Source organism: Hirundo rustica, unplaced genomic scaffold, assembly GCF_015227805.2.
Source record: "Hirundo rustica isolate bHirRus1 unplaced genomic scaffold, bHirRus1.pri.v3 unplaced_BUSCO_339203at7742, whole genome shotgun sequence".
Lineage (NCBI taxonomy): Eukaryota > Metazoa > Chordata > Aves > Passeriformes > Hirundinidae > Hirundo > Hirundo rustica.
In genome coordinates, this window is record NW_026690724.1 from 13891 (window position 1) to 41793 (window position 27903).

Genomic DNA, 27903 nt, shown 5'->3' on the forward strand with positions numbered 1-27903 from the left:
CGGTTTTTTTATGAGCCGGATTTAATTAAAATGAAAATAAAGCAGCGTGTGGCAGGCGCTGGTGGAGTTTTGCGCAGCAGGGGCTTGGCTCCGGGAGAATTCCCGAATTCTGAACCGGGGGGGTTCAGGGCCCCCCAAAAACCTCTGCTGGGCCCCCTGGGGAGCTGGGGGGCAGCGGGTGTTGGGGGGGGCTGTGCCCGATCCCTGCGCGGCACCCCGAATTCCGCACGGCACCCCGAATTCCTGACGGCACCCCGAATTCCTGAACGGCACCCCGAATTCCTGAACAGCACCCCAAACCCATCCACGGCACCCCGAATTCCTGAACGGCGCCCCGAATTCCGCACGGCACCCCGAATTCCTGACGGCACCCCGAATTCCTGAACAGCACCCCGAATTCCTGAACGGCACCCCGAATTCCTGAACGGCACCCCGAATTCCTGAACAGCACCCCAAACCCTGAACAGCACCCCGAATTCCTGACGGCACCCCGAATTCCTGAACGGCGCCCCGAATTCCTGAACAGCACCCCGAATTCCTGAACGGCGCCCCGAATTCCTGAACGGCGCCCCGAATTCCTGAACAGCACCCCGAATTCCGCACGGCACCCCGAATTCCTGAACAGCACCCCAACTCTGAACGGCACCCCGAATTCCTGAACGGCACCCCAAACCCTGAACGGCACCCCGAATTCCTGAATGGCACCCCGAATTCCGGAACGGCACCCCAAACCCATCCACGGCACCCCGAATTCCTGAACAGCACCCCAAACCCTGAACAGCACCCCGAACCCTGAACAGCACCCCGAATTCCGGAACGGCACCCCAAACCCATCCACGGCACCCCGAATTCCTGAACAGCACCCCGAATTCCTGAACAGCACCCCAAACCCTGAACGGCGCCCCGAATTCCTGAACGGCACCCCAAACCCTGAACAGCACCCCAAACTCTGAACAGCACCCCAAATTCCTGAACAACACCCCAAATTCCTGAACGGCACCCCAAACCCATCCACGGCACCCCAAAACCATGCACAGCACCCTGAATTCCTCCACAATTCCCCCAAATCCCTCACAGCACCCCAAACTCCTGAACAGCCCCCACAATCCCCCACAGCACCCCAAACCCATCCACAGCACCCCAAATCCCCCCACAGCACCCCAAATTCCTCCACAGCACCCCAAATCCTCCACAATTCCCCCAAACTCCTCCACAACTCCCTCAATCCCCTCAGAGCACCCCAAATCCCCCCCGAGCACCCCAAATTCCCCCACCACCCTCTCCCCCTGCTCCCCGTTCCCTTCCCTGACGAAGGAAACAATTAATTCATTAATGAGACGGGAGCTGCGGCTGAGAAGGGGTTAAACAGCGAATTCCTCAAGGGGGCTCCGAAACCCCAAAAAAACCCCAGCGGGAAAGGGTGAGGAAAGGGGGGATGTACCCCAAAAAGGCTTCAGAAAGTGGGGAAAAATCCGGGAATGTCCTTCAAAATTGGGGGAAAATTCCAGGAATATCCTTCAAAAAGTGGGGGAAATTTGCAGGAATTTGCTTCAAAAATTGGGAAAATTTTCAGGAATATCCTTCAGAAAATGGGGAAAGATTCCAGGAATATTCTTCAAAAAGTGGGGGAAAATTCCAGGAATATCCTTCAGAAAATGGGGGAAAATTCCAGGAATATCCTTCAAAATTGGGGGAAATTCCAGGAATATCCTTCAGAAAGTGGGGGAAATTCCAGGAATATCCTTCAAAGAGTGGGGAAACATTCCAGGAATATCTTTCAAAAAGTGGGGGAAAATTCCAGGAATATCCTTCAGAAAATGGGGAAAAATTCCAGGAATATCCTTCAAAAAGTGGGGGAAAATTCCAGGAATATCCTTCAGAAAGTGGGGGGAAATTCCAGGAATATCCTTCAAAATTGGGGGAAATTCCAGGAATATCCTTCAAAGAGTGGGGAAACATTCCAGGAATATCCTTCAGAAAGTGGGGGAAAATTCCAGGAATATCCTTCAAAAAGTGGGGGAAAATTCCAGGAATATCCTTCAAAAAGTGGGGGGAAATTCCAGGAATATCCTTCAGAAAATGGGGAAAAAATCCAGGAATATCCTTCAAAAAGTGGGGGAAAATTCCAGGAATATCCTTCAAAATTGGGAAAAAAATCCAGGAATATCCTTCAGAAAATTGGAAGAAAATTCCAGGAATATCCTTCCAAAATTGGGGGAAAATTCCAGGAATATGCTTCAGAAAATGGGGAAAAATTCCAGGAATTTGCTTCAAACACTGGGAAAATTTTCCGGAATCTGCTTCAAAAAGTGAGAAAAGATTTTCAGGAATCTGCTTCAGAAAATAGGGAAAATTTCCAGGAATACCCTTCAAAATTGGGAAAATTTTCAGGAATCTGCTTCAGAAAATAGGGAAAAGTTTCAGGAATATGCTTCCAAAAGTGGGGAAAGTTTCCAGCAATATGCTTCCAAAAATGGGGAAACTTTGCAGGAATTTGCTTCGAAAATTGGGAACATTTTCAGGGATCTGCTTCAGAAAATGGGGAAAGTTTGCAGGATTTTGCTTCAGAAATTGGGGAAAAATTGCAGGAATCTGCTTCAGAAAATAGGGAAAATTTCCAGGAATACCCTTCAAAAAGTGAGGAAACTTTTCAGGGATATGCTTCAAAAAGTGGAGAGACTTTGCAGGACTCTGCTTCAAAATCCGGGGAACATTTTCAGGAAATCTGCTTCAGAAAGTGAGGAAAGATTTTCAGGAATCTGCTTCAGAAAACAGGGAAAATTTCCAGGAATTTGCTTCAAAAAGTGGGAAAATTTTCACGAATCTGCTTCAGAAAATAGGGAAAAGTTTCAGGAATATGCTTCCAAAAGTGGGGAGAGTTTCCAGCAATAGGCTTCAAAAAATGGGGAAACTTTGCAGGAATTTGCTTCGAAAATTGGTAAAAAATTCAGGAATCTGCTTCAGAAAATGGGGGAAGTTTGCAGGATTTTGCTTCAGAAATTGGGGAAAATTTGCAGGAATCTGCTTCAGAAAGTGAGGAAAGATTTTCAGGAACATGCTTCAGAAAATAGGGAAAATTTCCAGGAATACCCTTCAAAAATTGGGAAAATTTTCAGGAATCTGCTTCAGAAAATAGGGAAAAGTTTCAGGAATACGCTTCCAAAAGTGGGAGAGTTTCCAGCAATAGGCTTCAAAAAATGGGGAAACTTTGCAGGATTTTGCTTCAGAAAACAGGGAAACTTTGCAGGAATTTGCTTCAAAAATTGGGAAAATTTTCAGGAATCTGCTTCAGAAAATGGGGGAAAATTTGCAGGAATATGCTTCAAAAAGTGAGGAAACTTTCAGGAATATGCTTCAGAAAACAGGGAAAGTTTGCGGGAATCTGCTTCAAAAAGTGGGGAAAAATTCCAGGAATATCCTTCAGAAAATGCGGAAAAATTCCAGGAATACCCTTCAAAAATTGGGAAAATTTTCAGGAATCTGCTTCAGAAAATGGGGAAAGTTTGCAGGAATCTGCTTCAGAAAATGGGGAAAATCCTCAGGAATTTCCTTCAAAAAGCGAGGGAGCTCCCCAGCTGTCCCCTTGAGCCACCCAAGGGTGCCCCCCACCCCAAAAAACCACCGGAGCCACCGATTCCTTTGGGCTTTAATAAACCACCGAGCGCGGGGAAAATCCGCTTTTTGCCGGCGGGAATTCCTCCTGCAGGGGCGGGTTTAATTCCCCAAATCCTCGCAGCTTGGAGGAAAGGTCCAAGGGGCTTGGACGAGGTTGAATTTTTGGGGGTGCAGTCCTGGGACCCCCCCAATCCCCTGCTCCTGCCGAACCCCAGCACCCCACAAATGTCCGGGATGGGAATTAGAGGCTGCTGTGATCTTTAAAGAGCGTCGAGCAGAGAAAAGAACCGGAGGAAAATTCTCCAGCGAGGATTCACGGCCACCAAAGCCGCGGTGGGAACGTCCCCGGGTCGGGGAGCCGCCGGCTCTCCGCCGTAATTAACGAGGCACGGTTAATTGCTGGAATGAGGAAGCCAAACCTCTCCTCAGGGCTCCAAAGGGAGTGGAGAGCTCGGCAAAAACGCCGGGATTCCGGGAGAGCCGGGCCGGGAATCACCGGGTGGGGACAAAAGGCTGAGGTGAGGGACACGGGGGTGTCACTGGGATCCATCAGGGGACACGGGGACACGGGGATGTCACTGTGATCCATCAGGGGACACGGGGATGTCACTGTGGGATCCATCAGGGGACACGGGGATGTCACTGTGGGATCCATCAGGGATCCATGGGACACGGGGATGTCACTGTGGGATCCATCAGGGGACACGGGGACACGGGGATGTCACTGTGGGATCCATCAGGGGACACGGGGATGTCACTGTGGGATCCAGGGGACACGGGGATGTCACTGGGATCCATCAGGGGACACAGGGATGTCACTGTGGGATCCATCAGGGGACACAGGGATGTCACTGTGGGATCCATCAGGGGACACAGGGGTGTCACTGTGATCCATCAGGGGACACAGGGATGTCACTGTGGGATCCAGGGGACACGGGGATGTCACTGTGATCCATCAGGGGACACAGGGATGTCACTGGGATCCATCAGGGGACACAGGGATGTCACTGTGGGATCCATCAGGGGACACAGGGATGTCACTGGGATCCATCAGGGGACACGGGGATGTCACTGTGGGATCCATCAGGGGACACAGGGATGTCACTGGGATCCATCAGGGGACACAGGGATGTCACTGTGGGATCCATCAGGGATCCATGGGACACAGGGGACACAGGGATGTCACTGGGATCCATCAGGGGACACAGGGATGTCACTGTGGGATCCATCAGGGGACACGGGGATGTCACTGGGATCCATCAGGGGACACAGGGGTGTCACTGTGATCCATCAGGGGACACGGGGCTGTCACTCTGGGGCTTGCCTGTAGTTGAGGGACAGCAGGACCATGCTGTGGGCCAGCAGCGAGGCTTCAGAGGCTGCAAGAGAGCAGGGGCAGGGTAAGGGAGTGGGACAGGCACTGGGGGGCACTGGGGTGGGCACAAGGAGGTTCTGGGCAGCACTGAGGTAGAACTTGGCAGACTGGGAGCACTGGGACAAGCAGGGGAGCACTGGGATGGGCAGGGGGAGCACTGGGACGGGCAGAGGGAGCACTGGGGAGCACTGGGACGGGCAGGGGGAGCTGGGATGGGCAGAGGGATCATTGGGATGGGCAGAGGGAGCACTGGGATGGGCAGGGGGAGCACTGGGGAGCACTGGGATGGGCAGGGGCAGCACTGGGACAGGCAGGGGGAGCACTGGGACAGGCAGAGAGAGCTGGGATGGGCAGAGGGATCACTGGGACGGGCAGGGGGAGCACTGGGACGGGCAGAGGGAGCACTGGGACAGGCAGAGGGATCATTGGGATGGGCAGCGGGAGCTGGGATGGGCAGAGGGAGCACCGGGACAGGCAGGAGGAGCACTGGGCTCCCGGTCACACATCCCACTCCCATTTCCCTTCCCTCAGGGCTGCAGGGCAGGGACAGCTGGGCATAGGTCGGGGGACAAAGCTCCTCCACCACCCCAAACCCCGCCAAGAGCGGCACTCCCCGTGCCAGGGCTACCTCGGAGCTCGCAGGAGAGCCGGAGCCACTGCTCCAGCCACGCTCGGCACTCGGCCCGGCCCAGCCGAGTGGGGTTCAGCCCACGCAGGTAACAGGCCTGGGGAGACACAGACACAGCCAGGGACGGGCTCAGAACTCTGGGCTCACTCCAGGATCCTCCCCCTCATGGAGGAGAGGAGCTGTTCCCCCAGCCCGGCGCGGAGAACTTCCCCGGGAGACAGCAAGCCTGCACCGGGGACACCCGAGGCGACAGCAGCCTGGCACGGGGGCGCCGGGGCGTCCTCACCGCTCGCAGCTCCTCCTCGGAGAGCTGGCCCGGGCCCAGGTGCAGCAGGGCGCGGTCCAGGTGCCGGATCTCCAGGACGTGGCTGCGCAGGCGGCGCCGCAGGAGGAAGGCCGGGAAGTGCGGGGTGAGGAAGAGCACGCGGCTCAGGGCTCTCTGTGGACGAGGAGCAGAGCGCCCGTGACACGGCCGGCCCTTCCTAGAACGGGGCTGGGACCACCCCCTTCAGGCACCTCCACCCGCCCGCAAGCCACGTGTGAGCTGGCCTGGAACGCTCCCAGGGATGCGGAAATGTCACCGAGACACACAAAGAAATCACACGCAGACAAGAGATTTCTGCAGAGGTTCTTCTGATCCAGCTCCCAGCTGAAAGAGCGGAGAGAAGAGAGCCCCTTTGTTTATTCTTTTACTTTTTATACATTTGTGGGTCCAGCAGAAGATTGGCTTTTTGGGGTTTCCACCTCTCAGCCTCAGTGGCCAGACGAATTGTCAGTTACAATTGTTTTCAGGTTAGAAATATGCAAACAAAGGACAAAGAATGAAAAACAAAGGATTTGTTTATATTACTTCTGTGGGAAAGGTAGAAGAACTGCTCTAATATTCTACAGTAACTAAAAGATCTGACTTCATTTATGAAAATCAAAAGGCTAATAAAGAAACTCAGAAAAACCAGGGTAACAGGGAAATCCCTCCCCGCCTCTGTTACCCTGGTTTTTCTGAAGTTTTTTTAAAAGCCTTCTGAATTTTCATAAAATGGAGTCAGACTGTACAATATTAGGAGCAGTTTCTACCTTTTTCCCACAGATGTAACGTAAACAAATCCTTTGTTTTTTTTCATTCTCTGTCCTTTGTTTGCATATTTCTAACCTGAAAACAATTGTAACTGACAGTTGGTCTAGCCACTTGGCTGAAGGGTGAAAAACCCCAGAAGCCAATCTTCGGCCAGACCCACGAATGTATAAAAAGTAAGAAATAAACAAGGAGGCTCTCTCTCTCTCCGCCCTGACTCAGCTTTGAGCTGGATCGGAGCAGTCTCTGCCCTGCAAAACATCTCTCGTCTCGTGTGATTGCTTTGCGTGTCAGATCACACGCCTCCACAGGGAATTCCCGCCCTGGATTCGTTCCCGGCAGCTCCACAGCGTTGGGGACGCAGGTGGGGTCTCACCTGAACCCCCCCGAAATCTGCGGAGGGTGGGGATGAGCCCAGGGCACCTCTGCAGCTTTTTGGGAGCCGCCCCGAGCTGAACTCACCGCGTGCTCCGCCCGGAGCGCGTTCAACGCCAGCACGGAGCCGGAGAAGGAACTCCTCACGGCCAGGAGCTGCTCCAGACCCGGCCGGGCGCCTCCCTGCACCTGCAAGAGCTCCGGTGACGCCTCTGACGGGTGACAAACAGCGCCCAGGACCCCCGGGGAAGTGCTGGGGGGCACAGACCTGAGCGCAGAGCTGCTGCAGGAGCTCCCGGGGCTGGGGCTGGGGCAGGGCCCGCGCCGCCAGCGCCAGGCCGCGCAGCACGTCGGGGTACGAGAGCCGGCGCGCGCGGTCGTAGGCGTCCAGGAACTCCAGCTGCTGCTTGGGAGTCCAGAAGTGGCGGATCAGGAGCTGCCGTGGGAAGAAATACCTGGGGAGAGGCGGGAGGTGGGGGATTCAGGGAGGGAGCGGCGGGGTAGGAGGGGTCCGGGCGTCAAGGAAAGCCCCGGGGTGGGGCAGAAGGGATTAATGTGGGAGCTGCAGGGGTTTGTTCAGGGAATCATCGAGGCTGGAAAAGCCAAGGACAGCACTGAACACAGCCCCAGCTGCCCCATCCAGGCAGCTGGGAAATGTCCTCAGGGATGGGGATTCCCCCTGCGCTGGGCAGCCTGTGCCAAGGCAGAACTGCCTTTTTCATGAAGGAATTCTCCCTAAAATCCAACCTTGGAAGACTTTCTGTCTCACCCTGCCTCCTGGGAGCAGAGCCTGACCCTCACCTGGCTGTCCCCTCTTGCTGGCCAGGTGTGGAGACCAGGGAGGTCCCTCCTGAGCCTCCTTTCCTCCAGGCGGAGCCCCCTCACATCCCTCAGCCTCTCCCAGTGCTCCAGCGCCATTCCCAGCTCCATTCCAAGCTCTATCCCCAGCTCCATCCCCAGCTCCATCCCCAACTCCATCCCCAACTCCATCCCAGCTCATTCCAGCTCATTCCAGCTCCATCCCAGCTCCATCCCAGCTCCATCCCAGCTCATTCCCAGCTCCATCCCCAGCTCCATCCCCAGCTCCATCCCAGTTCCATCCCAGCTCCATCCCCAGCTCCATCCCAGCTGCATCCCCAGCTCCATCCCAGCTCCATCCCAGCTCCATCCCAGCTCCATTCCCAGTTCATCCCCAGCTCCATTCCCAGTTCCATCCCAGCTCATTCCCAGCTCCATCCCAGCTCCATCCCCAGCTCCATCCCCAGCTCCATCCCAGCTCATTCCCAGCTCCATCCCAGTTCCATCCCAGCTCATTCCCAGCTCCATCCCAGCTCCATCCCAGCTCCATTCCCAGCTCATCCCCAGCTCCATCCCAGCTCATTCCCAGCTCCATTCCCAGCTCATCCCCAGCTCCATCCCAGCTCATTCCCAGTTCCATTCCCAGCTCCATCCCAGTTCCATCCCAGCTCCATTCCCAGCTCATTCCCAGCTCCATCCCAGTTCCATCCCAGTTCCATCCCAGCTCCATTCCCAGCTCATTCCCAGTTCATCCCCAGCTCCATCCCAGCTCATTCCCAGCTCATTCCCAGCTCCATCCCAGCTCATTCCCAGCTCATTCCCAGCTCATTCCCAGCTCCATCCCAGCTCCATCCCAGCTCCATCCCAGCTCCATCCCAGCTCCATCCCAGCTCCATCCCCTCCCTCCCTGCCCTGGGGACCCCAAAGTGACCCCGCTGTGTTCAGGCTGTGCCCTCAGCCGTGCCCGGCACACCGGGCTGGCACCGCCCTGCTCCCGGTGCCCACGCTGGGGCTGACACAAGCCACGTGCCCGTGGCCTCCTCGCCCAGCTGAGCTCACGTCCAGCCCCTCCGGGCCCTTTCCTGCTGCTCCGGCCCCGGCCTGCAGCTCCCACGGGGCCACGCGGAGCCAAGGGCACGAGCTGGCACCGGGCCCGCTCAATCCCCATCCCCTCCGTGCCACGGCTCCAGCCCGGCCCCGCCGGGGATCCGCCCTTCACCCCCGGCACCTGAGCTCACACGTGGGGACGCCAAGCGAGGGCACTGCCCCGTGCCCCCCGAGCCCACCTGGGCTCACACCCAGCCCCAGCAGCTTCCCTGGCACCAGCGCCGAGCCTGGCATCACCCGGGGCACAGCAGCTCCTGCCCAGGGCAGTTCCCTGGAGTCCCAGCAGCGTCCCGAGGTCACCGCACAAACCCGCCCCACGTGTGCAGCCAGCAATGAACAACGGGCTTCTTGTTCTAACCCCCACGGCTCCTTCCAACAGCCCCGGCCTCATCCTCCTCCTCCTCCTCCTCCTCCTCCTGCTGCTCCCCCAAGGACACGGAACAGCCCGGCTCCGTGCTGGGAGCGCTTCCTGCCATTCAGCTCCTGCTTTGATGTGGGGCTTTGGGCTGGGCTGGGCCCTGTGGGGCTGACGGGATCCTGGTGGATTTTTCTGAGGTGGTTTTGGGGCTGACGGGATCCCGATGGATTTTTCTGAGGTGGTTTTGGGGCTGACGGGATCCCGATGGATTTTTCTGAGGTGGTTTTGGGGCTGATGGGATCCTGGTGGCAGGAGCTGGCACCGGGCCCGCTCAATCCCCATCCCCTCCGTGCCACAGCTCCAGCCCGGCCCCGCTGGGGATCCGCCCTTCACCCCTGGCAGCTGAGCTCACACGTGGGGACATGAAGCGAGGGCAGGGGGAGAGCAGCAGAACTGCAAAACCCCAGGAGTTTTTATACTATTATTATTATTATGCTGTATATTAACATTTCATCAATACCCTTAATTTGTCACTGCATTAAATAACCCCTTCCTTATTTCTTTTAACGACTCGTTTCCATTGATTCCATTTCTTCTCCAGTCCCGGGAGGAGCCGGCGCTGCCAATCCAGCACTCAGCTCTCTGTCCTCACAAACTCCCCGCTCCCAAAACCCCAAGCGCTCAGGATTCGGGACTGGCGCCGTACTCACATCAAGACAATGACCAGGAAATTGGCGAAGGGCGGGATGGCGATGATCCCGATGGGAATGGCCTTGAGCACGTCCCTGCGGAACTGCCTCCAGCAGGAGGCAACAGAGTCAGCGCCCAACTCGGGATTCCCGAGAATTCCCCGCCCCCGGGCAGCTCCCGATCCTCCGCAGGGAACGGAACGGTTCTGGCTGGTTTTCTTCCCTGCCGGGGTCGGGGTTTAAACGCGCGGGAGTCGCGGTTTCGTGTTCTGATAATTTTTTTTTTAATCTATTTACAGACTCAACAGCTGTGAGCTCCAACCAGCAGGGCAAAGAAATGAGGGAAAATGGAGCAGCTCTGGCTCTTCCCGGGGTTATTTAAGCGCTAATTACCCAATAATGAGGGTGTTGTTGTTGTTATTATTACCTATATTATTAATGTTTCTGACCCGATATTGACCACCCACAGCAATGAGGATCTTTCTCACCCAATTACAGAAAACCACCAAAACTCAGGGTGGAGAAGGAGGAAAAAGGAGGAGAAGGAAGAAGACGGCGAAGAGGGAAGAAGAAAGTGAAGGAAGAAAATGGTGGAGAAGGAGGAAGAAAATGGTGGAGAAGGAGGAAGAAAGTGAAGGAAAAAAATGGTGGAGAAGGAAGAAAAAGGTGGAGAAGGAGGAAGAAAATGGTGGAAGAAGAAAGTGAAGTAACAAATGGTGGAGAAGGAAGAAAAAGGTGGAGAAGGAAGAAGAAGGAAAAAAATGGTGAAGGAGGAAGAAAATGGTGGAAGAAGAAAGTGAAGTAAAAAAATGGTGGAGAAGGAAGAAAAAGGCGGCGAAGGAAGAAGAAGAAAGAAAAGGTGAAGAAAAAAATGGTGAAGAAGAAGAAAAAAAATGGTGGAGAAAGAAGGAAGAAAAAGGTGGAGTAGGAATAAGAAAAAGGTGAAGAAAGAAGAAGAAAGCGAAGAAAGAAAATAGTGAAGAAGGAAGGAAAAGGTGGAGAAGAAAGAAGCAGGTGAAGAAGAAGGACTCACACAACGCCCCAACCCTCCATCTGAACTCACACCCTAAACCCCCACGCCCTGAGTTTCCAGAATCCCCCCGGGGCCCGGGTCCCAGCGGCATTCCGGGGCAGGGAGCGCTCCCAGGGCCCCGGGCACGCCGGGCACACCTGGCGCAGCCGCTCCATGTCGCGGTACGGGAGCTGCCGCGCGCTCAGCCGCTGCCGCCGCATCCTGGATTTGATTTTCCCGATCTCCTTCACCTCCAGGAAGAGCGCTTGGATCCCTGCAGGCACAGAGCTCCCTCAGGTGCTGATTTCAGCCCGTCCAGGGAGGGGACGGGATCCCCAAATCCTCCTTCCCGGAGCCACCCGCTGGGATTCCTCCTTTGGGATCGATTTGGAGACTCCCCCATCAGCACCCACCTCTGGGGACGCCCCTTTTTGGAACATCCCGCCCTCTCTCAGACCCTTTTTGGACCCACGCGATGTTTTTTTAGGGACGTCCCGCTCGGCTCTCACCTGTTTTGAAGGTGCTGTGCAGGAGGTAGAAGCGGGGGAAGCTCCTTTGCAGGTACTGCTCGAAGCTGGCATTCACCCTCTGGGCTGCGGCGACCACGGCGGCCACGAGGGCGCGGGAGGCGGCGCGGGAGGACCGGGAACGCACCTGGGACCTGCGGTCCCATCCCTACGGTCAGCTCTGGCCCCGGAGAGGGGGAATGGGGGGAGCTGGGAGCCCGGAATGCCCGAGCCGGGCACTGCGGGGCTCGGGCAGGAGAGGGGGATTGGGGAGGGAGGAGATGGGCGGCAGCGGGGCAGGGAACAGCTCCGGTGGAACGGAAAAGTTGTGAGATAATGGGGCTGGGGGAACACGGCCAGGAGCGGGGGATAACTGGAGAGGACGCGGGAGGTAAAGGGGAGACATTTGGCGAGGGATCACGACTGCGGTCGCGGTCGGTGTTTGGGAGGGGGTGGTCGGTACTTAGCGGGGGCCGCCGTCGACGTTTGGGGCCGCGTCGGGAGCGGGTCTCGCCGCGTCCCGGCCGGTGCCACGGCGCACGGCCTCCCCCGCGTGGGTCCCCGCTCACCTGGGCACGCCCAGAGCGAGTTGCGGCTGCATCCGCTCGCGGGGGGGGCTCAGGGCGGAGGGGCCGAGGCGCCAGAGCCCCCCCCGGGCCGCGGCCCTGGACAGCGCCATCTTGGGCGGCGATCACGTGGGGCTCTGAGCGCTGATTGGCTGCTGCGCCGGAAGTGCCCATGCTGGTGGGCTCCGGGTCCGGCAGGAGCCCCCTCCTTTCCGTTCCCCCCGGCCCAACCGCGCCCTCCCCGGCCCAACTAGGCCCAGCCCCGCGTTCGGCCCGGGAGGCCCGGCCCGGGTTCGGCCCGGCTCTGCCCGTCCCGGTGCCGGTGGTTCTGCGCTGGGGCAGTCGGTAACCGCGGGCGGGTGAGCCGGGACCCGCCTCACCGGGGTTTTTAAACCCTTTCACCACCCCTGAGGGGCCCGTGCAGGAGCTGCCGCTGTCCCCGGGCATGCAGGAGGCCAAATACCCCGGCGGAGGGGCCGGGATCCCTCAGCCCCATCCCGGTGCCTGTCCCCGCGTCTGTCCCTCTCCTCCCCCGGGCAGCCGGAGCTGTTCCCGTAGCCCCGAGGCGGGTCATGTTTATTTTCCTCATTCCAGGCACCGGAACAAACACTGCCCAAGGATTTTCGGGAAACACCCTGGGCGCTGAGCCCTGCTCGGGAACACCTGCAGCTCCTGGGGAATTCCCCAAAACCAGGCGCCACTTCCCGGGATCCCAGCCAACCCCTCCGCGTCCCCCGGGGACCCTCGGCAATGTTTTTTCCACACCTGGAGGGCTCCGGGCTCTTTCCCGGGACGTGGCATCGGTCACGCAGCCCGGTGCCCTCCTCACCTGTGCCCAGGTGTGGCTCTGGCGGCTCTTCATTTGTCGGCAGCCCTCTGCGGAGGGGATTTATCGCCGATAAGGCCGGATCGATGCCTCGGGACGATCCCCGCCGCACGTACCGCGGCTGCCCGAGCAGAGTCCGGAGCCTCCCGTGCTCCATGGCATCAAAAGCGGCTTTAATTAAGCACCGAGGGCTGCCGCAGCCTTTGAGGTGCCTCGGAAACTCTGCTCTGGGCGGAGAGGAGGCACGGAGGGGACAACCCTTAAATAGGGAGGGCTCAGCCCTGCGGAGCCAGCGGGACGCTGCCCCGGGGAGCGGAGGGTGCTGCGAGGAGCCATGCCCACCAAATCCATCCCTGCCTGCGAGCTGGGTGAGTACCCGACCGCGCCCGAGAGCTGGCATTGCCCCCAGCCCCAAAAACAACCGGGATTTGGGGGATTCCGGCGGTTTTCCCAGCTTTTCCCAGCTCCCTGGATTCAGGTGGGGAGTGAGGTCACCCCTTGGGGTTGTTGTTGTTTTTGACGCCTGGGTCAGGGCTGAGGGTGGTGGAGTCTCGCACCTCCCGGATTTCTCCTCGTTTATGGTTTTTTTTTTTTTCCCAGGGCTCGGTTGTTTAGCAACACCTGCTAAATTAGCAGGCTGCTCCTGCCCTGTGCTGCATCCCATTCCCGGTTAAATCCCTGGGTTTGGCCCTCGGGAAAGGGAGGGGTTGGAAAAATGATCCCAAGGGAATGCACAGAGGAGGAGAGGAATTCAGTGAGGGAGCAGCGTTCCTCTCTGGAAAAACCAGTAACAACCCAAACCAGCCCCACGTGGCACCTGCAGCAGAAATCGGGAAAACTGGGGAGAAATCTGGGGTTTTGGAAAAGCAGCGCCAGGGCAGGGAAGGCGCCTGCAGAGTTTCCAGGTTTTGGGGTGGAATGAGGCGCTGTGGGTGGGAGCAGAGCTCGGTGGGCTGCAGGCTGAGGGGATCACAGAGTCCTGGAATGAACCCACAAAGGTGATCCAGGGCAACTCCTGGCCCTGCACAGACACCCCAAGAACGCCACGCTGTGCCTGAGAGCGGTGTCCAAACTCCCCTGGAGCTCTTGGGTCCGTGCCCGTTCCCTGGGCAGTGCCTGAATGCCCTGGGGGTTTTTTGGAACCCTTTCTGAGGTTCCAACCTGAGCCTCTCCTGGCACAGCTCCAGCCCTTCCCTGGGCTGTGCCCACATCCCCGGGGGGGTCAGGGACGATCCTGGGGCTCAGACCCCTGCTGGGCTCAGGGTTTGCCCTGCTGGGCTCTGCACTGGGGGACTGGGGCCGCAAACTGGGACATGGGGCTGCAAACTGGGACCTGAGGCTGCAAACTGGGCCCCCAAACTGGGACATGGGGCTCAAAACTGGGGCCCAAAACTGGGACCTGGAGCTCAAAACTGGGACCCCAAACTGGGACCTGGGATCACAAACTGGGACCTGGGATCACAAACTGGGACCCCAAAGTTGGGACCTGGGGCCCTGTCTGCCATTCTGGAACCCCAAACTGGGACCTGGGGCCACAACCTGGGGCCACAACCTGGGGCCCCAGACTGGGACCTGGGGCTACAAACTGGGACATAGGACCCCAAACTGGGACCTGGGGCTCTGTCTGCCATCCTGGAACCCGAAACTGGGACATGGGGCCACAAACTGGGACCTGGGGCTACAAACTGGGTCACGGGACCACAAACTGGGGCCCCAAACTGGGCCCCGGGCCCTGTCTGCCATCCCGGGCCGCTCCGGGGCTCTGTCCCCCGGCGGGGCCCGGTTCCCCCGGCGGGGCCCGGTTGTCCCGGTTCCCCCGGCGGGGCCCGGTTGTCCCGGTTGTCCCGGCGGGGCCCGGTTGTCCCGGCGGCTCCCGGGCCCGCCCCCGGTGCCGCCCCCGCCCGCCCCCGGTGCCGCCCCCGCCCGCCCCGTGACGCGGCTCCGCGCCGGGCCCGGCCGGGCATGAGGCGGCGGCGGGGCCGGGGGCGGCCGGGGCCGGTGAGCGATGCGTGGGTGTGGGTGTGGGGGGTGATCCGGGGCTGTTCCCGGCTCTGCTGCGGGGGGGATCCGGCCTTGGGGGTGCCCTGGGTGAGGGGGAATCCAGCCTTAGGGGTGCCCTGGGTGCGCTGCGGGACCCTCGGGTGAGGGTCAGGACTGAGCCACGGAGCCGCTGTCCGTCCCCACGCGTGGCACCGCCGGGCACTGCCCGCATCCCCCCGCGGGGGATCGGGGTTCCCCCGGTGACCTTGGGGTGTCCCGGCGGTTTCAGCACCCGGCCCGACCCTCCCCCGGGGTTTGGGGGTCCCGCAGCCTCGTGGCTCGGCCTGGGGGGTTGCTGCGGTTCGTCCCGAGGTTTCCACACGGGTTTCTTCGTCCCCGCTCTCAGCTCCGCTTCCTGCGGAGGCCCCGGAGCTCCGGGAATGTCGCCCGTGACCTGGAAGGGCTCCGTGCTCTCTCCCGGCCGAGGTTCACACGTGGCTGCTCGGAGCGGGGTCGGGTCCCGGTTCACCGGAGCTTGGGAGAAGGAGCAGTGCGATAGCGGCTCCGTGGGTTTCGTGGCTCGGACGCAGTTGGGTTCGTTACACGCGTGGATTTGTGATCGTCGGAGTCTCAGGTGTGCGTCAGCTGCTCGCGTCCCACGCTGGAAACCGGGGCTGGCTCCGAAATCTGGGAGCCGCTCCTCGCTGCCGGGTGTTGGTTGTTTCTGGGTGTGGGAATAACCGGGTCATCCTCCGTCTGGCACCGGGGGCAGGCTGGGCGCCCCGTGCCCTCCTGAGCCCCGGGCAGCTCCCGGTTCCAGAGCGTGGGACGGGATGAGGGACGGGCAGGGAGCGAGCTGGTCCGACCTGCTGGGGCTGGGCAGGCGCCCTGGGCAGGTGAGACGGGAGTGGAGCCGAGGTCACCCCTGCCTTCGTCCTCTCGTGTGGTGGGCAGGAGTGGGGCAGAGCAAGGAGGGAGGGATCCCACAGGAATGGATCCTACAGGAGTGGATCCCACAGGAATGGATCCTGCGGGGATGGAGCCCACAGGGGTGGATCCTGCAGGGATGGATCCCGCAGGAATGGATCCTGCAGGGGTGGATCCTGCAGGGATGGATCCTGCGGGGATGGAGCCCACAGGGATGGATCCTGCAGGGATGGAGCCCACAGGGGTGGATCCTGCGGAGATGGAGCCCACAGGGATGGATCCTGCAGGGATGGATCCTGCAGGGATGGATCCCACAGGAATGGATCCTGCAGGGATGGATCTTCCTGGGATGGATCCCACAGGAATGGATCCTGCAAGGGTGGAGCCCACAAGGATGGATCCGACAGGAATGGATCCTGCAGGGATGGAGCCCACAGGAATGGATCCTGCAGGGATGGATCCTGCAAGGGTGGAGCCCACAAGGATGGATCCGACAGGAATGGATCCCACAGGAGTGGATCCTGCAGGGATGGAGCCCACAGGAATGGATCCTGCAGGGATGGAGCCCACAGGGATGGATCCTGCAGGGATGGAGCCCACAGGGATGGATCCCACAGGAATGGATCCTGCAGGGATGGATCTTGCTGGGATGGATCCCACAGGAATGGATCCTGCAGGGATGGATCCCGCAGGGATGGATCCTGCAAGGGTGGAGCCCACAAGGATGGATCCCACAGGAGTGGATCCTGCAGGGATGGAGCCCACGAGGATGGATCCCACAGGGGTAGATGCTGCAGGGATGGATCCTGGAGGGTTAATCCCACAGGAATGGATCCTGCAAGGCTAATCCCACATGGATGGATCCTGTAGGGAGGAATCCCACAGGAATGGATCCTGCAGGGAAGAATCCCACATGAATGGATCCTGCAGGAATGGATCCCACAGGGATGGATCCTGTGGGGGTGGATCCCTCAGGAATGGATCCCACAGGGATGGACCCGCCGTGCTGTGCCCAGGGTGACCCCACCACGTCCATGCAGAGGACAAGCTTTTCCAGGTCCTGGGCCTGTTGGTGCCGGTGCCAGCAGAGGAGCAGGGCCACGTGGGAGGTGGTCAGGAGGGCGGAATCGGGGAATGAAGCTTGGAAAAGCTCCCTGGGATCATCCAGTCCAACCATTGCCCCAGCCCTGTCACCACCCAGTTGCCCGTGTTGGGGTGGCAAGTGGCCACCTTGGCTTTGGGGCCTTGTGCCTGGCTGTGACACCCCTGGCAGGGCTGTGAGCGTCAGTGAGCAGCTGAAGGGCTCCCAGGGTCACCAGGCGAGGAGCTGGCAGTGTCACCAGCCTGCAGGGTGTCTATGCACGGAGCAAAACCAGGCATCAGCCCCAAAACCACCTCAGAAAAATCCATTGGGATCCCATCAGCCCCAAAACCACCCCAGAAAAATCTGTCAGGATCCTCTCAGCCCCAAAATCACCCCAGAAAAATCTGTCAGGATCCCATCAGCCCCAAAACCACCCCAGAAAAATCCACCAGGATCCCGTCAGCCCCAAAACCACCTCAGAAAAATCCACCAGGATCCCGTCAGCCCCAAAACCACCCCAGAAAAATCCACCGGGATCCCGTCAGCCCCACAGGGCCCAGCCCAGCCCAAAGCCCCACATCAAAGGCGGGAGCTGAATGGCAGGAAGCGCTCCCAGCACGGAGCCGGGCTGTTCCGTGTCCTTGGGGGAGCAGCAGCAGGAGGAGGAGGAGGAGGAGGATGAGGCCGGGGCTGTTGGAAGGAGCCGTGGGGGGTAGAACAAGAAGCCCGTTGTTCATTGTTGGCTGCACACGTGGGGCGGGTTTGTGCGGTGACCTCGGGACGCTGCTGGGACTCCAGGGAACTGCCCTGGGCAGGAGCTGCTGTGATGCCAGGCTCGGCGCTGGTGCCAGGGAAGCTGCTGGGGCTGGGCGTGAGCCCAGGTGGGCTCGGGGGGCACGGGGCAGTGCCCTCGCTTCGCGTCCCCACGTGTGAGCTCAGGTGCCGGGGGTGAAGGGCGGATCCCTGGCGGGGCCGGGCTGGAGCCGTGGCACGGAGGGGATGGGGATTGAGCGGGCCCGGTGCCAGCTCGTGCCCTTGGCTCCGCGTGGCCCCGTGGGAGCTGCAGGCCGGGGCCGGAGCAGCAGGAAAGGGCCCGGAGGGGCTGGACGTGAGCTCAGCTGGGCGAGGAGGCCACGGGCACGTGGCTTGTGTCAGCCCCAGCGTGGGCACCGGGAGCAGGGTGGTGCCAGCCCGGTGTGCCGGGCACGGCTGAGGGCACAGCCTGAACACACCGGGGTCACTTTGGGGTCCCCAGGGCAGGGAGGGAGGGGATGGAGCTGGGATGGAGCTGGGAATGAACTGGGAATGGAGCTGGGGATGGAGCTGGGAATGAGCTGGGATGGAGCTGGGAATGAGCTGGGGATGGAGCTGGGGATGGAGCTGGGATGGAGCTGGGATGGAGCTGGGAATGAGCTGGGATGGAGCTGGGATGGAGCTGGGATGGAGCTGGGATGGAGCTGGGGATGGAGCTGGGAATGGAACTGGGATGGAGCTGGGAATGAGCTGGGATGGAGCTGGAATGGAGCTGGAATGGAGCTGGAATGGAGCTGGGAATGAGCTGGGATGGAGCTGGGATGGAGCTGGAATGGAGCTGGGAATGGCGCTGGAGCACTGGGAGAGGCTGAGGGATGTGAGGGGGCTCAGCCTGGAGGAAAGGAGGCTCAGGAGGGACCTCCCTGGTCTCCACACCTGGCCAGCAAGAGGGGACAGCCAGGTGAGGGTCAGGCTCCGCTCCCAGGAGGCAGGGTGAGACAGAAAGGCTTCCAGGGTTGGATTTTAGGGAGAATTCCTTCATGGAAAAGGCAGCCCACGTGCTTTGTGTGTTCACTCCTCTGGGTGAGTGAGTTCGGGACGCATTTCCCGTGCCGGGTGTGGGTCCAGCCCCCAGCCCAGCAGCTGCTGGGGCAGATAAGGGGCCGAGTCCTGCCCCCACCCAGGCTGGGCTGGGGCTGGGCTCAGATACTGAGGTGGGTCCACAACGAACGTTCCCCCCAGGATCACCCTGTTCCCTTCATCCTGGAGGGAGGCTCCGGTGGGACTCGCTGCCGGGGTAAGGTCATTCCTCCTGGATCACGTTTTGGAGAAAAAAATGGCTTTTTGCTAAACTTTAGTAGGGTATTTTAGGGGTTTTTTTTAAAGGAAGCTGTGAGGTTTGGCGCTTAGGAAAGAAGGAAAGTTGTGTGTGAGGAGTTCACCTAAACGTGAATTCCTGCCTGATGATTTCCTTCTCCATCCTCGCTGAAAACCGATATCCCCTCGTTTTATGGGAACCTCCATCTCAAATCTGACGGAATTTTGACAGAGGATTAGGTGCTTTACAGGCCAGGAGTCATTGCTGAGGGACGTTGGGCTTGTACTTGGGGTGGGTTGATCTTCTGGAGCCCTGAGGACTGCTGCTTATCCCCAGCCCCACTCCGGATCCTGGTGCAATTTAAACCCAGGCTGTGATGAAGGAGTCGAAGCTGCTCTTCACCCACCTCCCACTGCCTGGAGGGGTTTGAGGGGCACCGGGGAGGATTTGGGTGCCCTCAGTGCTGGCAAGGAGATGATGAGATGCGGTTTCCACATCCCGGGGAATTCCCTGGGCCGGAGTTTCACAATGCCTGTGGACGCTCCTGATGTGCTTGGTGCCCATCAGGGCAGAGCACCGGGATTTTCTCAGCAAGTCCCAACCTAAATCCCCTCTCCCATCCCTGCTGAGACCCTCAGAGCTGGAGCAGAGCTCAGGACGTGAATCCAGCGCTGTGAGGTGGCACCGAGCCGGGAATTGAATCTGCCTGTGCCCCCCCTGCTCTCCTGCCAGCTCTGATTTTCCATCCTGAGGGGAATTTTTCCCTTTTTTTTTTTCCGCAGCCAATGTGTCCGGCGTAAAGCGGTTCCCAGAGCAGACGAAGAGCTCCAGCATGGGGAGCTCGGACGTGGAGAGGAAGGAGTCCTACGGTGAGGCCGGCTCAGGAATTGCAGGGAAATCGGGAAATCGGCTCAGGAATTGCAGGGAAAACGGGAAATCGGCTCAGGAATTGCAGGGAAATTGGGAAATGGCTCAGGAATTGCAGGGAAATTGGGAAATGGCTCAGGAATTGCAGGGAAATTGGGAAATGGCTCAGGAATTGCAGGGAAATCGGGAAATGGCTCAGGAATTCCAGGGAAATCGGGAAATCAGCTCAGGAATTGCAGGGAAATCGGGAAACAGCTCAGGAATTGCAGGGAAATCGGGAAATGGCTCAGGAATTGCAGGGAAATCGGGAAACAGCTCAGGAATTGCAGGGAAATCGGGAAATGGCTCAGGAATTGCAGGGAAATCAGCTCAGGAATTGCAGGGAAATTGGGAAAATGGCTCAGGAATTGCAGGGAAATCGGGAATCGGCTCAGGAATTGCAGGGAAATTGGGAAATCAGCTCAGGAATTGCAGGGAAATCGGGAAACGGCTCAGGAATTGCAGGGAAATCGAGAAAACGGCTCAGGAATTGCAGGGAAATCGGGAAATGGCTCAGGAATTGCAGGGAAATCGGGAAAACGGCTCAGGAATTGCAGGGAAATTGGGAAAACGGCTCAGGAATTGCAGGGAAATCGGCTCAGGAATTGCAGGGAAATCGGGAAACAGCTCAGGAATTGCAGGGAAATCGGGAAATTGGCTCAGGAATTGCAGGGAAATCGAGAAACAGCTCAGGAATTCCAGGGAAATCGGGGCTGTTCCTCATCACCCTCCTCCCTTCCCTTAATCCCCTGCTCGTCCGGGGTGCCGGGCTGAGCCCTGCAGGAGCTTTGCAGCACCCCGGGGTCGCTCAGCCCGGCTGAACCGGCCCAACCAGCCCGGTGCGTCCCGGGAGAAATCCCCTGAGCCCTGGGAATCTCTGCTCACCCGGGCAGCTCCGGATCCCGACGGAAGCGAGGCCCCGGCGGGTTCCTGGGAGGCCGGGAGAAGGAGGAGCCCGGTGGTGATGCAATAGGAAAGTTGGGCAAAGAGCTGCCCCTGTCCCTGAGCTCAGAGCGCCGGGAGCGATCCCAGGGGAAGGGAGATGGCCCGTGGGGAGAGCGGGAGTGAGTGTGGGGCTGGGAGAGAGGGGGGGATTGGGAGAGTGGGGGATTGGGAGTGAGTGTGGGGCTGGGAGTGAGTACGGGGTTGGGAGAGAGGGGGGATTGGGAGAGTGTGGGGTTGGGAGAGAGGGGGATTGGGAGAGTGGGGGATTGGGAGTGAGTGTGGGGTTGGGAGAGAGTGGGGAATTGGGAGAGAGTGTGGGATTGGGAGTGAGTGTGGGGCTGGGAGAGAGGGGGGGATTGGGAGAGAGTGTGGGATTGGGAGTGAGTGTGGGGCTGGGAGAGAGGGGGGGATTGGGAGAGTGGGGGATTGGGAGTGAGTGTGGGGTTGGGAGAGAGGGGGGGATTGGGAGAGTGGGGAATTGGGAGTGAGTGTGGGGTTGGGAGTGAGTGTGGGGATTGGGAGAGAGTGTGGGGATTGGGAGAGGGGGGGGGTTGGGAGTGAGTATGGGGATTGGGAGTGAGTGTGGGGTTGGGGAGTGAGTGTGGGGTTGGGAGAGAGTGGGGGGGGTTGGGAGAGTGGGGTTGGGAGAGAGTGTGGGGTTGGGAGAGAGTGGGGGATTGTGTGGGATTGGGAGAGAGTGGGGGAATTGGGAGAGAGTGTGGGGTTGGGAGAGAGTGGGATTGGGAGTGAGTGGGGGATTGTGTGGGATTGGGAGAGAGTATGGGATTGGGAGTGAGTGTGGGACTGGGAGTGAGTATGGGATTGTGTGGGATCCAGAGAGAGTGGGATGGTTTGGGATTGGGAGAGAGTGGGGGATTGTGTGGGACTGGGAGAGTGTGGAATTGGGGGAGACTGTGGGATTGGGATCAAGTGTGGGATTGTATGGGATCAGGATTGTGTGTACGGGATTGTGTGGGATTGAGAGAGAGTGTGGGATTGTGTGGGATCCAGAGAGAGTGTGGGATCAAGTGTGGGATCATGTGAGATCCAGAGAGAGTATGGGATTGAGTATGGGATTGTGTGGGATTCAGAGAGAGTATGGGATTGTATAGGACTGGGAGAGAGTGTGGGATTGGGCTCGGGTATGGGATCAAGTGTAGGATTATGTGGAACTGGGCTCAAGTATGGGATTGTGTGGGATTGGGATCGAGTATGGGATTATGAGTGATTGGGATCAAGTATGGGATTGTGTGGGATTGGGATCAAGTATAGGATTGTGTGGGATTGGGATCGAGTAGGGGATTGTGTGGGATTGGGATCAAGTATGGGATTGTGTGGGATTGGGATTGAGTAGGGGATTGTGTGGGATTGGGATCGAGTAGGGGATTGTGTGGGATTGGGATCAAGCACAGGATCGAGATTTTGCTGGAGGTGGTGTGGGGAGAGGATGGGAATGTGGGAATGTTCTGGGCTGACCCTGCGCACTTTCCTCACGTTTGGGAACTCCTGGAATTCTCTCCGTGCTCTGGGGGAGCTGTGAGGCGTCTCCTGACCATCCCTCGCTCCCAGCTGTTGGATCTCCCTGGGATCCAGCTCTGGGATAATGGCACAGGTCCCACATTTCCCTGGGGTCCCACACTTCCAACCCAAATTAATCATTTCGGGGACACTGATCACCCCACATCAGCCCCCAGGATGGGGAATTTTAAAATCCCTCGGGATCAATAAATCCCTGCAGCCGGGCTGCGAGAGGAGATTCTGGGTTCCAGCGAGGGCTGCAGCAGCGCGGGGATATTTTAATTGAATTACCTCGTTATCACCTAATTACCATCAGCCCTGCTGGCTCCTCGTGCTTCTGTCAGGATTCCTGGCCTTTCCAGGAATCCTCACTCCTCCCTTTCCCTCTCTCCCTGCAGAGGATGTCTCTGGGGAGCCCGGGGGTCTCGTCAGCACCATCTCCAGCAGCAGGAGCCCCCTGCAGCCCCCCGACGCCGACGACGGGGAGCCCTTCACCACCTACTTCGACAGCAAGATCCCCATCCCGGAGGATGACGGGGTGAGTGGGAAAAAAAAATCCACGCCGGGCACCAGTTGCCCTCCCAGGCTGGGCTGGAGGTGGATATTTGGGGGAGAAGCCGGGAGATGGGCGCTGGGGAGGGGCAGAGGGATCTCACGGGGGTTTGGGGGATGCGGCGCCGCGTTAATGATTGATCCCGCGGGATTTGCTCCTGCTTGGAGCAGCCAAAGAGCAGGGAGAGGCCCGGTTGTACCCCAGGGAGGGAGCTGGAGCTCTTTGTTCCCTTATCAGGGAGCAGGAGCTGTGGCCTGGTGACACCCGAGGGAGGCTCCGGCTCCCCCCGAGGAGCAGCGTGACCTCGGCTGTGCCAGAGCCCGGGCCTGAACCCCTCGGCGCCGCAGAGCTTTGGGGACGGGGTCAGGCAGCAATTTTAGGCCAGTTTGATTTCCCAACCCTACCGAATTCCCGGCTGGGTTTAGGATCGGTCTGTGCTGTCTGAACCCCGTTCCTCCCCGATTCCTGGCCTCTCCCGCAGCATTCCTGCTTCAGCTTCCGCAAGCTGTGGGCGTTCACGGGGCCGGGCTTCCTGATGAGCATCGCCTACCTGGACCCCGGCAACATCGAGTCCGACCTGCAGTCCGGGGCTGTGGCGGGGTTCAAGGTGGGTGCAGCGCCCCAGGGGCTCAGCTCTGGCCTTGGGATCTTCTTCTCTTTTGTTAGAGCAGGAGTTCTTGCCTTCAGGGTGTTTATTAATTTGCGGTGTCACAAGTTGTGGGTTCTAGCTACAAAGGGGAAAAAATGGCCGTGGCTCTAACTCTTTACCGAGTTCTCTAAGCATAAATTGTCCAGTTAGGGGATGGCACCGAGATTATTTTGATTTTTAACCCGGTAATCAACCGCCTCAACGCGGATTTTTCTGCCCGATTACGAAACGCCACCCAAACCCATGGAGGAGAAGGCGAAAGGAAAAAAAATTTAGCAGATCCTCCATCTCATTTTATACCTATTACTACAGTCTAAAGCCTTAAATCCCGATTTTTCCCCCCTGTGGGATCACACAGCGCTGTTCAAAACCGCACAACCCCGGTGCCCTCACTCCCATTTCGAGCCTTTCCCACGGCCTCAGGTCGGATGAGGTCTTCGCTCGAGGCTCGGCGCCTCCAGCACAAAAATCCTGAAATCCTCAGCTCCCAGGGTTCCAGCAGCATCCCCTGGGGCGGTGGTGGAATCACCGAGGGGATGGGGGAGAGCAGGGAACCCTCGGGTCCTGGCTTTGTGTCCCTTTGGGTGCCGGCTCTGAGCCCCGTAACCGCCTCGAAGCCACGGATCGTTGGGGTTTCCCGCAGCTGTGGGGTTCGGGGGGCAGCCGGGGGCTCCCCTCCCCGTGTTCCCCCCCACCCACGGGTGTCCCCGTGTCGCTCAGCTGCTGTGGGTGCTGCTGCTGGCCACCGTCATCGGGCTGCTGCTGCAGCGGCTGGCGGCGCGGCTGGGCGTGGTCACCGGGCTGCACCTGGCAGAGGTGTGCCACCGCCAGTACCAGAAGGTGGGTGACACCCGGGGGGGGGCTGGCACGGGTGGGTGACACCCTGGGGGGGGCTGGGATGGGTGGGTGACACCCTGGGGGGGGCTGGGATGGGTGGGTGACATCCTGGGCAGGGCTGGCACGGGTGGGTGACACTCCTGTGTGTCCTCTGGGGTGGGTGGGTAACACTCCTGTGGGGTCCTCATAGGGGCTGGGGTGGGTGGGTGACACTCTCAGAGGGGCTGGGACGGGTGGGTGACACCCTCAGGGGGCTGGGATGGGTGGGTGACACTCCTGTGTGTCCTCTGGTGGGGCTGGGATGGGTGGGTGACACCCTCAGGGGGCTGGGACGGGTGGGTGACACTCCTGTGTGTCCTCTGGTGGGGCTGGGACGGGTGGGTGACACTCTCGGGGGGGTGGGACGGGTGGGTGACACTCTCAGAGGGGTGGGACGGGTGGGTGACACTCCTGTGTGTCCTCTGGGACGGGTGGGTGACACTCCTGTGGGATCCTCGGTGGGCCTGGGATGGGTGGGTGACTCCTGGGTCCCCTGGGACGGGTGGGTGACACTCCTCTGTGTCCCCTGGGGTGGGTGGGTGACACTCTCAGGGGTGCAGAGGTGGGTGGGTGACACTCCTCTGTGTCCTCTGGGGTAGGTGGGTGACATTCCTCTGGGGTCCTCAGGGTGCAGGGGTGGGTGGGTGACACTCTCAGTGCAGCTGGGACAGGGGGGTGACACTCTCAGGGGTGCAGGGGTGGGTGGGTGACACTCCCCACGTCCTCAGGAGCGCCGAGGGGGGCTGGGGACAATCCCGGGGGGCTGGGGACAATCCCGGGGGGCTGGGGACAATCCCGGGGGTTTGGGGACAGTCCCGGGGGGTTGGGGACAGTCCCAGGGGGCTGGGGACAGTCCGGGGGGTTGGGGACAATCCCGGGGGGCTGGGGACAGTCCTGGGAGGCTGGGGACAGTCCCGGGGGGTTGGGGACAATCCCAGGGGGTTGGGGACAATCCCGGGGGGCTGGGGACAGTCCTGGGAGGCTGGGGACAGTCCCGGGGGGTTGGGGACAATCCCGGGGGGCTGGGGACAGTCCAGGGGGCTGGGGACAGTCCGGGGGGGTTGGGGACAGTCCTGGGGGGTTGGGGACAGTCCCGGGGGGCTGGGGACAATCCCGGGGGGGCTGGGGACGATGGGGGTGGGGGGCAGAGGATCGGTGACCCCCCAGTGTCCGTGGTGGTGCCGTGGGGACGCGTTGATCCCAAGGAATTCCGAGCAGGGGAACGGCTCCTTGGGTCAAAACCATTTCCTGACGCTTCCCCTGCCCTGCTTGGGAATTCCTTGGGGTTACGTAAAGATCTGATGATGATGAGTGAGGCTGGCGAGGCCGGGCTGTGGGGACATTTGGGGTGTCCCCATCTCTGTAAACTGGGGACATTTGGGGTGTCCCATCCCTGTAAACTGGGGACATTTGGGGTGTCCCCATCTCTGTAAACTGGGGACATTTGGGGTGTCCCCATCTCTGTAAACTGGGGACATTTGGGGTGTCCCCATCTCTGTAAACTGGGGACATTTGGGGTGTCCCATCCCTGTTCATTGGGGACATTTGGGATGTCCCATCTCTGTAAACTGGGGACATTTGGGGTGTCCCCAACTCTGTAAACTGGGGACATTTGGGGTGTCCCATCCCTGTTCATTGGGGACATTTGGGATGTCCCATCCCTGTGCCCTGAGGACATTTGGGATGTCCCATCCCTGTGCCCTGAGGACATTTGGGATGTCCCATCTCTGTGCACTGGGGACATTTGGGATGTCCCCTCTCTGTGCACTGAGGACATTTGGGATGTCCCCTCTCTGTGCACTGGGGACATTTGGGATGTCCCCTCTCTGTGCATTGGGGACATTTGGGATGTCCCATCTCTGTGCACTGAGGACATTTGGGATGTCCCATCTTTGTGCATTGAGGACATTTGGGATGTCCCCTCTCTGTAAACTGGGGACATTTGGGGTGTCCCCAACTCTGTAAATTGGGGACATTTGGGGTGTCTCCATTTCTGTAAACTGGGGACATTTGGGATGTCCCATCCCTGTGCCCTGGGGACATTTGGGATGTCCCCTCTCTGTGCTTTGGGGACATTTGGGATGTCCCATCTCTGTGCTTTGGGGACATTTGGGATGTCCCATCTCTGTGCACTGGGACATTTGGGATGTCCCATCTCTGTGCATTGGGGACATTTGGGATGTCCCATCCCTGTGCACTGAGGACATTTGGGATGTCCCCTCTCTGTGCATTGGGGACATTTGGGATGTCCCATCTCTGTGCACTGAGGACATTTGGGATGTCCCATCTCTGTGCATTGGGGACATTTGGGATGTCCCATCACTGTGCATTGGGGACATTTGGGATGTCCCATCTCTGTGCTTTGGGGACATTTGGGATGTCCCATCTCTGTGCTTTGGGGACATTTGGGATGTCCCATCTCTGTGCTTTGGGGACATTTGGGATGTCCCATCCCTGTGCCCTGAGGACATTTGGAATATCCCATCTTTGTGCTTTGGGGACATTTGGGATGTCCCATCCCTGTGCATTGAGGACATTTGGGATGTCCCCTCTCTGTGCCCTGAGGACATTTGGGATGTCCCATCTCTGCATTGAGGACATTTGGGATGTCCCATCCCTGTGCATTGAGGACATTTGGGATGTCCCATCTCTGTGCACTGAGGACATTTGGGATGTCCCATCCCTGTGCACTGGGACATTTGGGATGTCCCATCTTTGTGCACTGAGGACATTTGGGATGTCCCATCCCTGTGCACTGGGACATTTGGGATGTCCCATCTTTGTGCACTGAGGACATTTGGGATGTCCCATCCCTGTGCCCTGGGGACATTTGGGATGTCCCATCCCTGTGCCCTGGGGACATTTGGGATGTCCCCTCTCTGTGCATTGAGGACATTTGGGATGTCCCCTCTCTGTGCACTGAGGACATTTGGGATGTCCCCTCTCTGTGCACTGAGGACATTTGGGATGTCCCATCTTTGTGCAATGGGACATTTGGGATGTCCCCTCTCTGTGCACTGAGGACATTTGGGATGTCCCATCTCTGTGCATTGAGGACATTTGGGATGTCCCATCCCTGTGCTTTGGGGACATTTGGGATGTCCCCTCTCTGTGCATTGAGGACATTTGGGATGTCCCCTCTCTGTGCATTGAGGACATTTGGGATGTCCCATCCCTGTGCACTGGGGACATTTGGGATGTCCCCTCTCTGTGCACTGAGGACATTTGGGATGTCCCCTCTCTGTGCATTGAGGACATTTGGGATGTCCCATCCCTGTGCACTGGGGACATTTGGGATGTCCCATCTTTGTGCAATGGGACATTTGGGATGTCCCCTCTCTGTGCATTGAGGACATTTGGGATGTCCCCTCTCTGTGCACTGAGGACATTTGGGATGTCCCCTCTCTGTGCACTGAGGACATTTGGGATGTCCCATCTTTGTGCAATGGGACATTTGGGATGTCCCC

General features: G+C 59.0%; 2 protein-coding genes across 11 annotated transcripts in view; one reads left to right on the forward strand and one right to left on the reverse strand.

Annotated features, from left to right (window-relative positions):
* Nucleotides 1-3634: 3634 nt before the first annotated feature.
* LOC120748273 (LETM1 domain-containing protein 1-like) lies at nt 3635-12214 on the reverse strand. Of its 6 annotated transcripts, none has more exons than XM_040054397.1 (10): nt 12105-12214; nt 11539-11690; nt 11188-11303; nt 10039-10121; nt 7334-7520; nt 7153-7254; nt 5905-6057; nt 5619-5715; nt 4940-4994; nt 3635-4014 (listed from the first exon to the last, which is right to left on the reverse strand). In XM_040054397.1, exons 1-10 carry the CDS (start codon nt 12212-12214, stop codon nt 4008-4010), a joined length of 1062 nt encoding a protein of 353 aa, XP_039910331.1. In that variant the 3' UTR covers nt 3635-4007. The 6 variants fall into 6 exon arrangements, with proteins under 6 accessions (XP_039910331.1, XP_039910332.1, XP_039910330.1 ...); XM_040054398.1 differs by having other exon boundaries at nt 10039-10125; XM_040054396.2 differs by having other exon boundaries at nt 3635-4994; nt 7153-7248.
* LOC120748271 (natural resistance-associated macrophage protein 2-like) overlaps nt 11602-27903 on the forward strand; it is a 41473-nt gene continuing 25171 nt past the window's right edge. For 2 of the 5 annotated variants that reach the window (XM_040054389.2, XM_058419146.1), the window contains exons 1-5: nt 12888-13295; nt 19772-19858; nt 22757-22896; nt 23393-23518; nt 24281-24400. In XM_040054389.2, the coding sequence (XP_039910323.1) occupies nt 13262-13295; nt 19772-19858; nt 22757-22896; nt 23393-23518; nt 24281-24400 (507 nt within the window). In that variant the 5' untranslated portion in view covers nt 12888-13261. Of the gene's footprint in view, nt 11710-12887; nt 13296-14877; nt 14926-19771; nt 19859-22756; nt 22897-23336; nt 23519-24280; nt 24401-27903 lie in introns of those variants that run through there. The other 3 variants (XM_040054392.1, XM_040054391.2, XM_040054393.1) reach the window with 3 other exon arrangements.

What these genes read in the sequence shown, in the direction of transcription:
- LOC120748273 (XM_040054394.2), bottom strand. Translation starts at nt 12,214, where the DNA reads ATGGCGCTGTCCAGGGCCGCGGCCCGGGGGGGGCTCTGGCGCCTCGGC. An exon ending in GCACAGCACCTTCAAAACAG is followed by an intron (nt 11,304 to 11,538) that starts GTGAGAGCCGAG and finishes CTGTGCCTGCAG; the next exon opens with GGATCCAAGCGCTCTTCCTG. An exon ending in GCTCTCCTGCGAGCTCCGAG is followed by an intron (nt 4,995 to 5,618) that starts GTAGCCCTGGCA and finishes GCTCTCTTGCAG; the next exon opens with CCTCTGAAGCCTCGCTGCTG.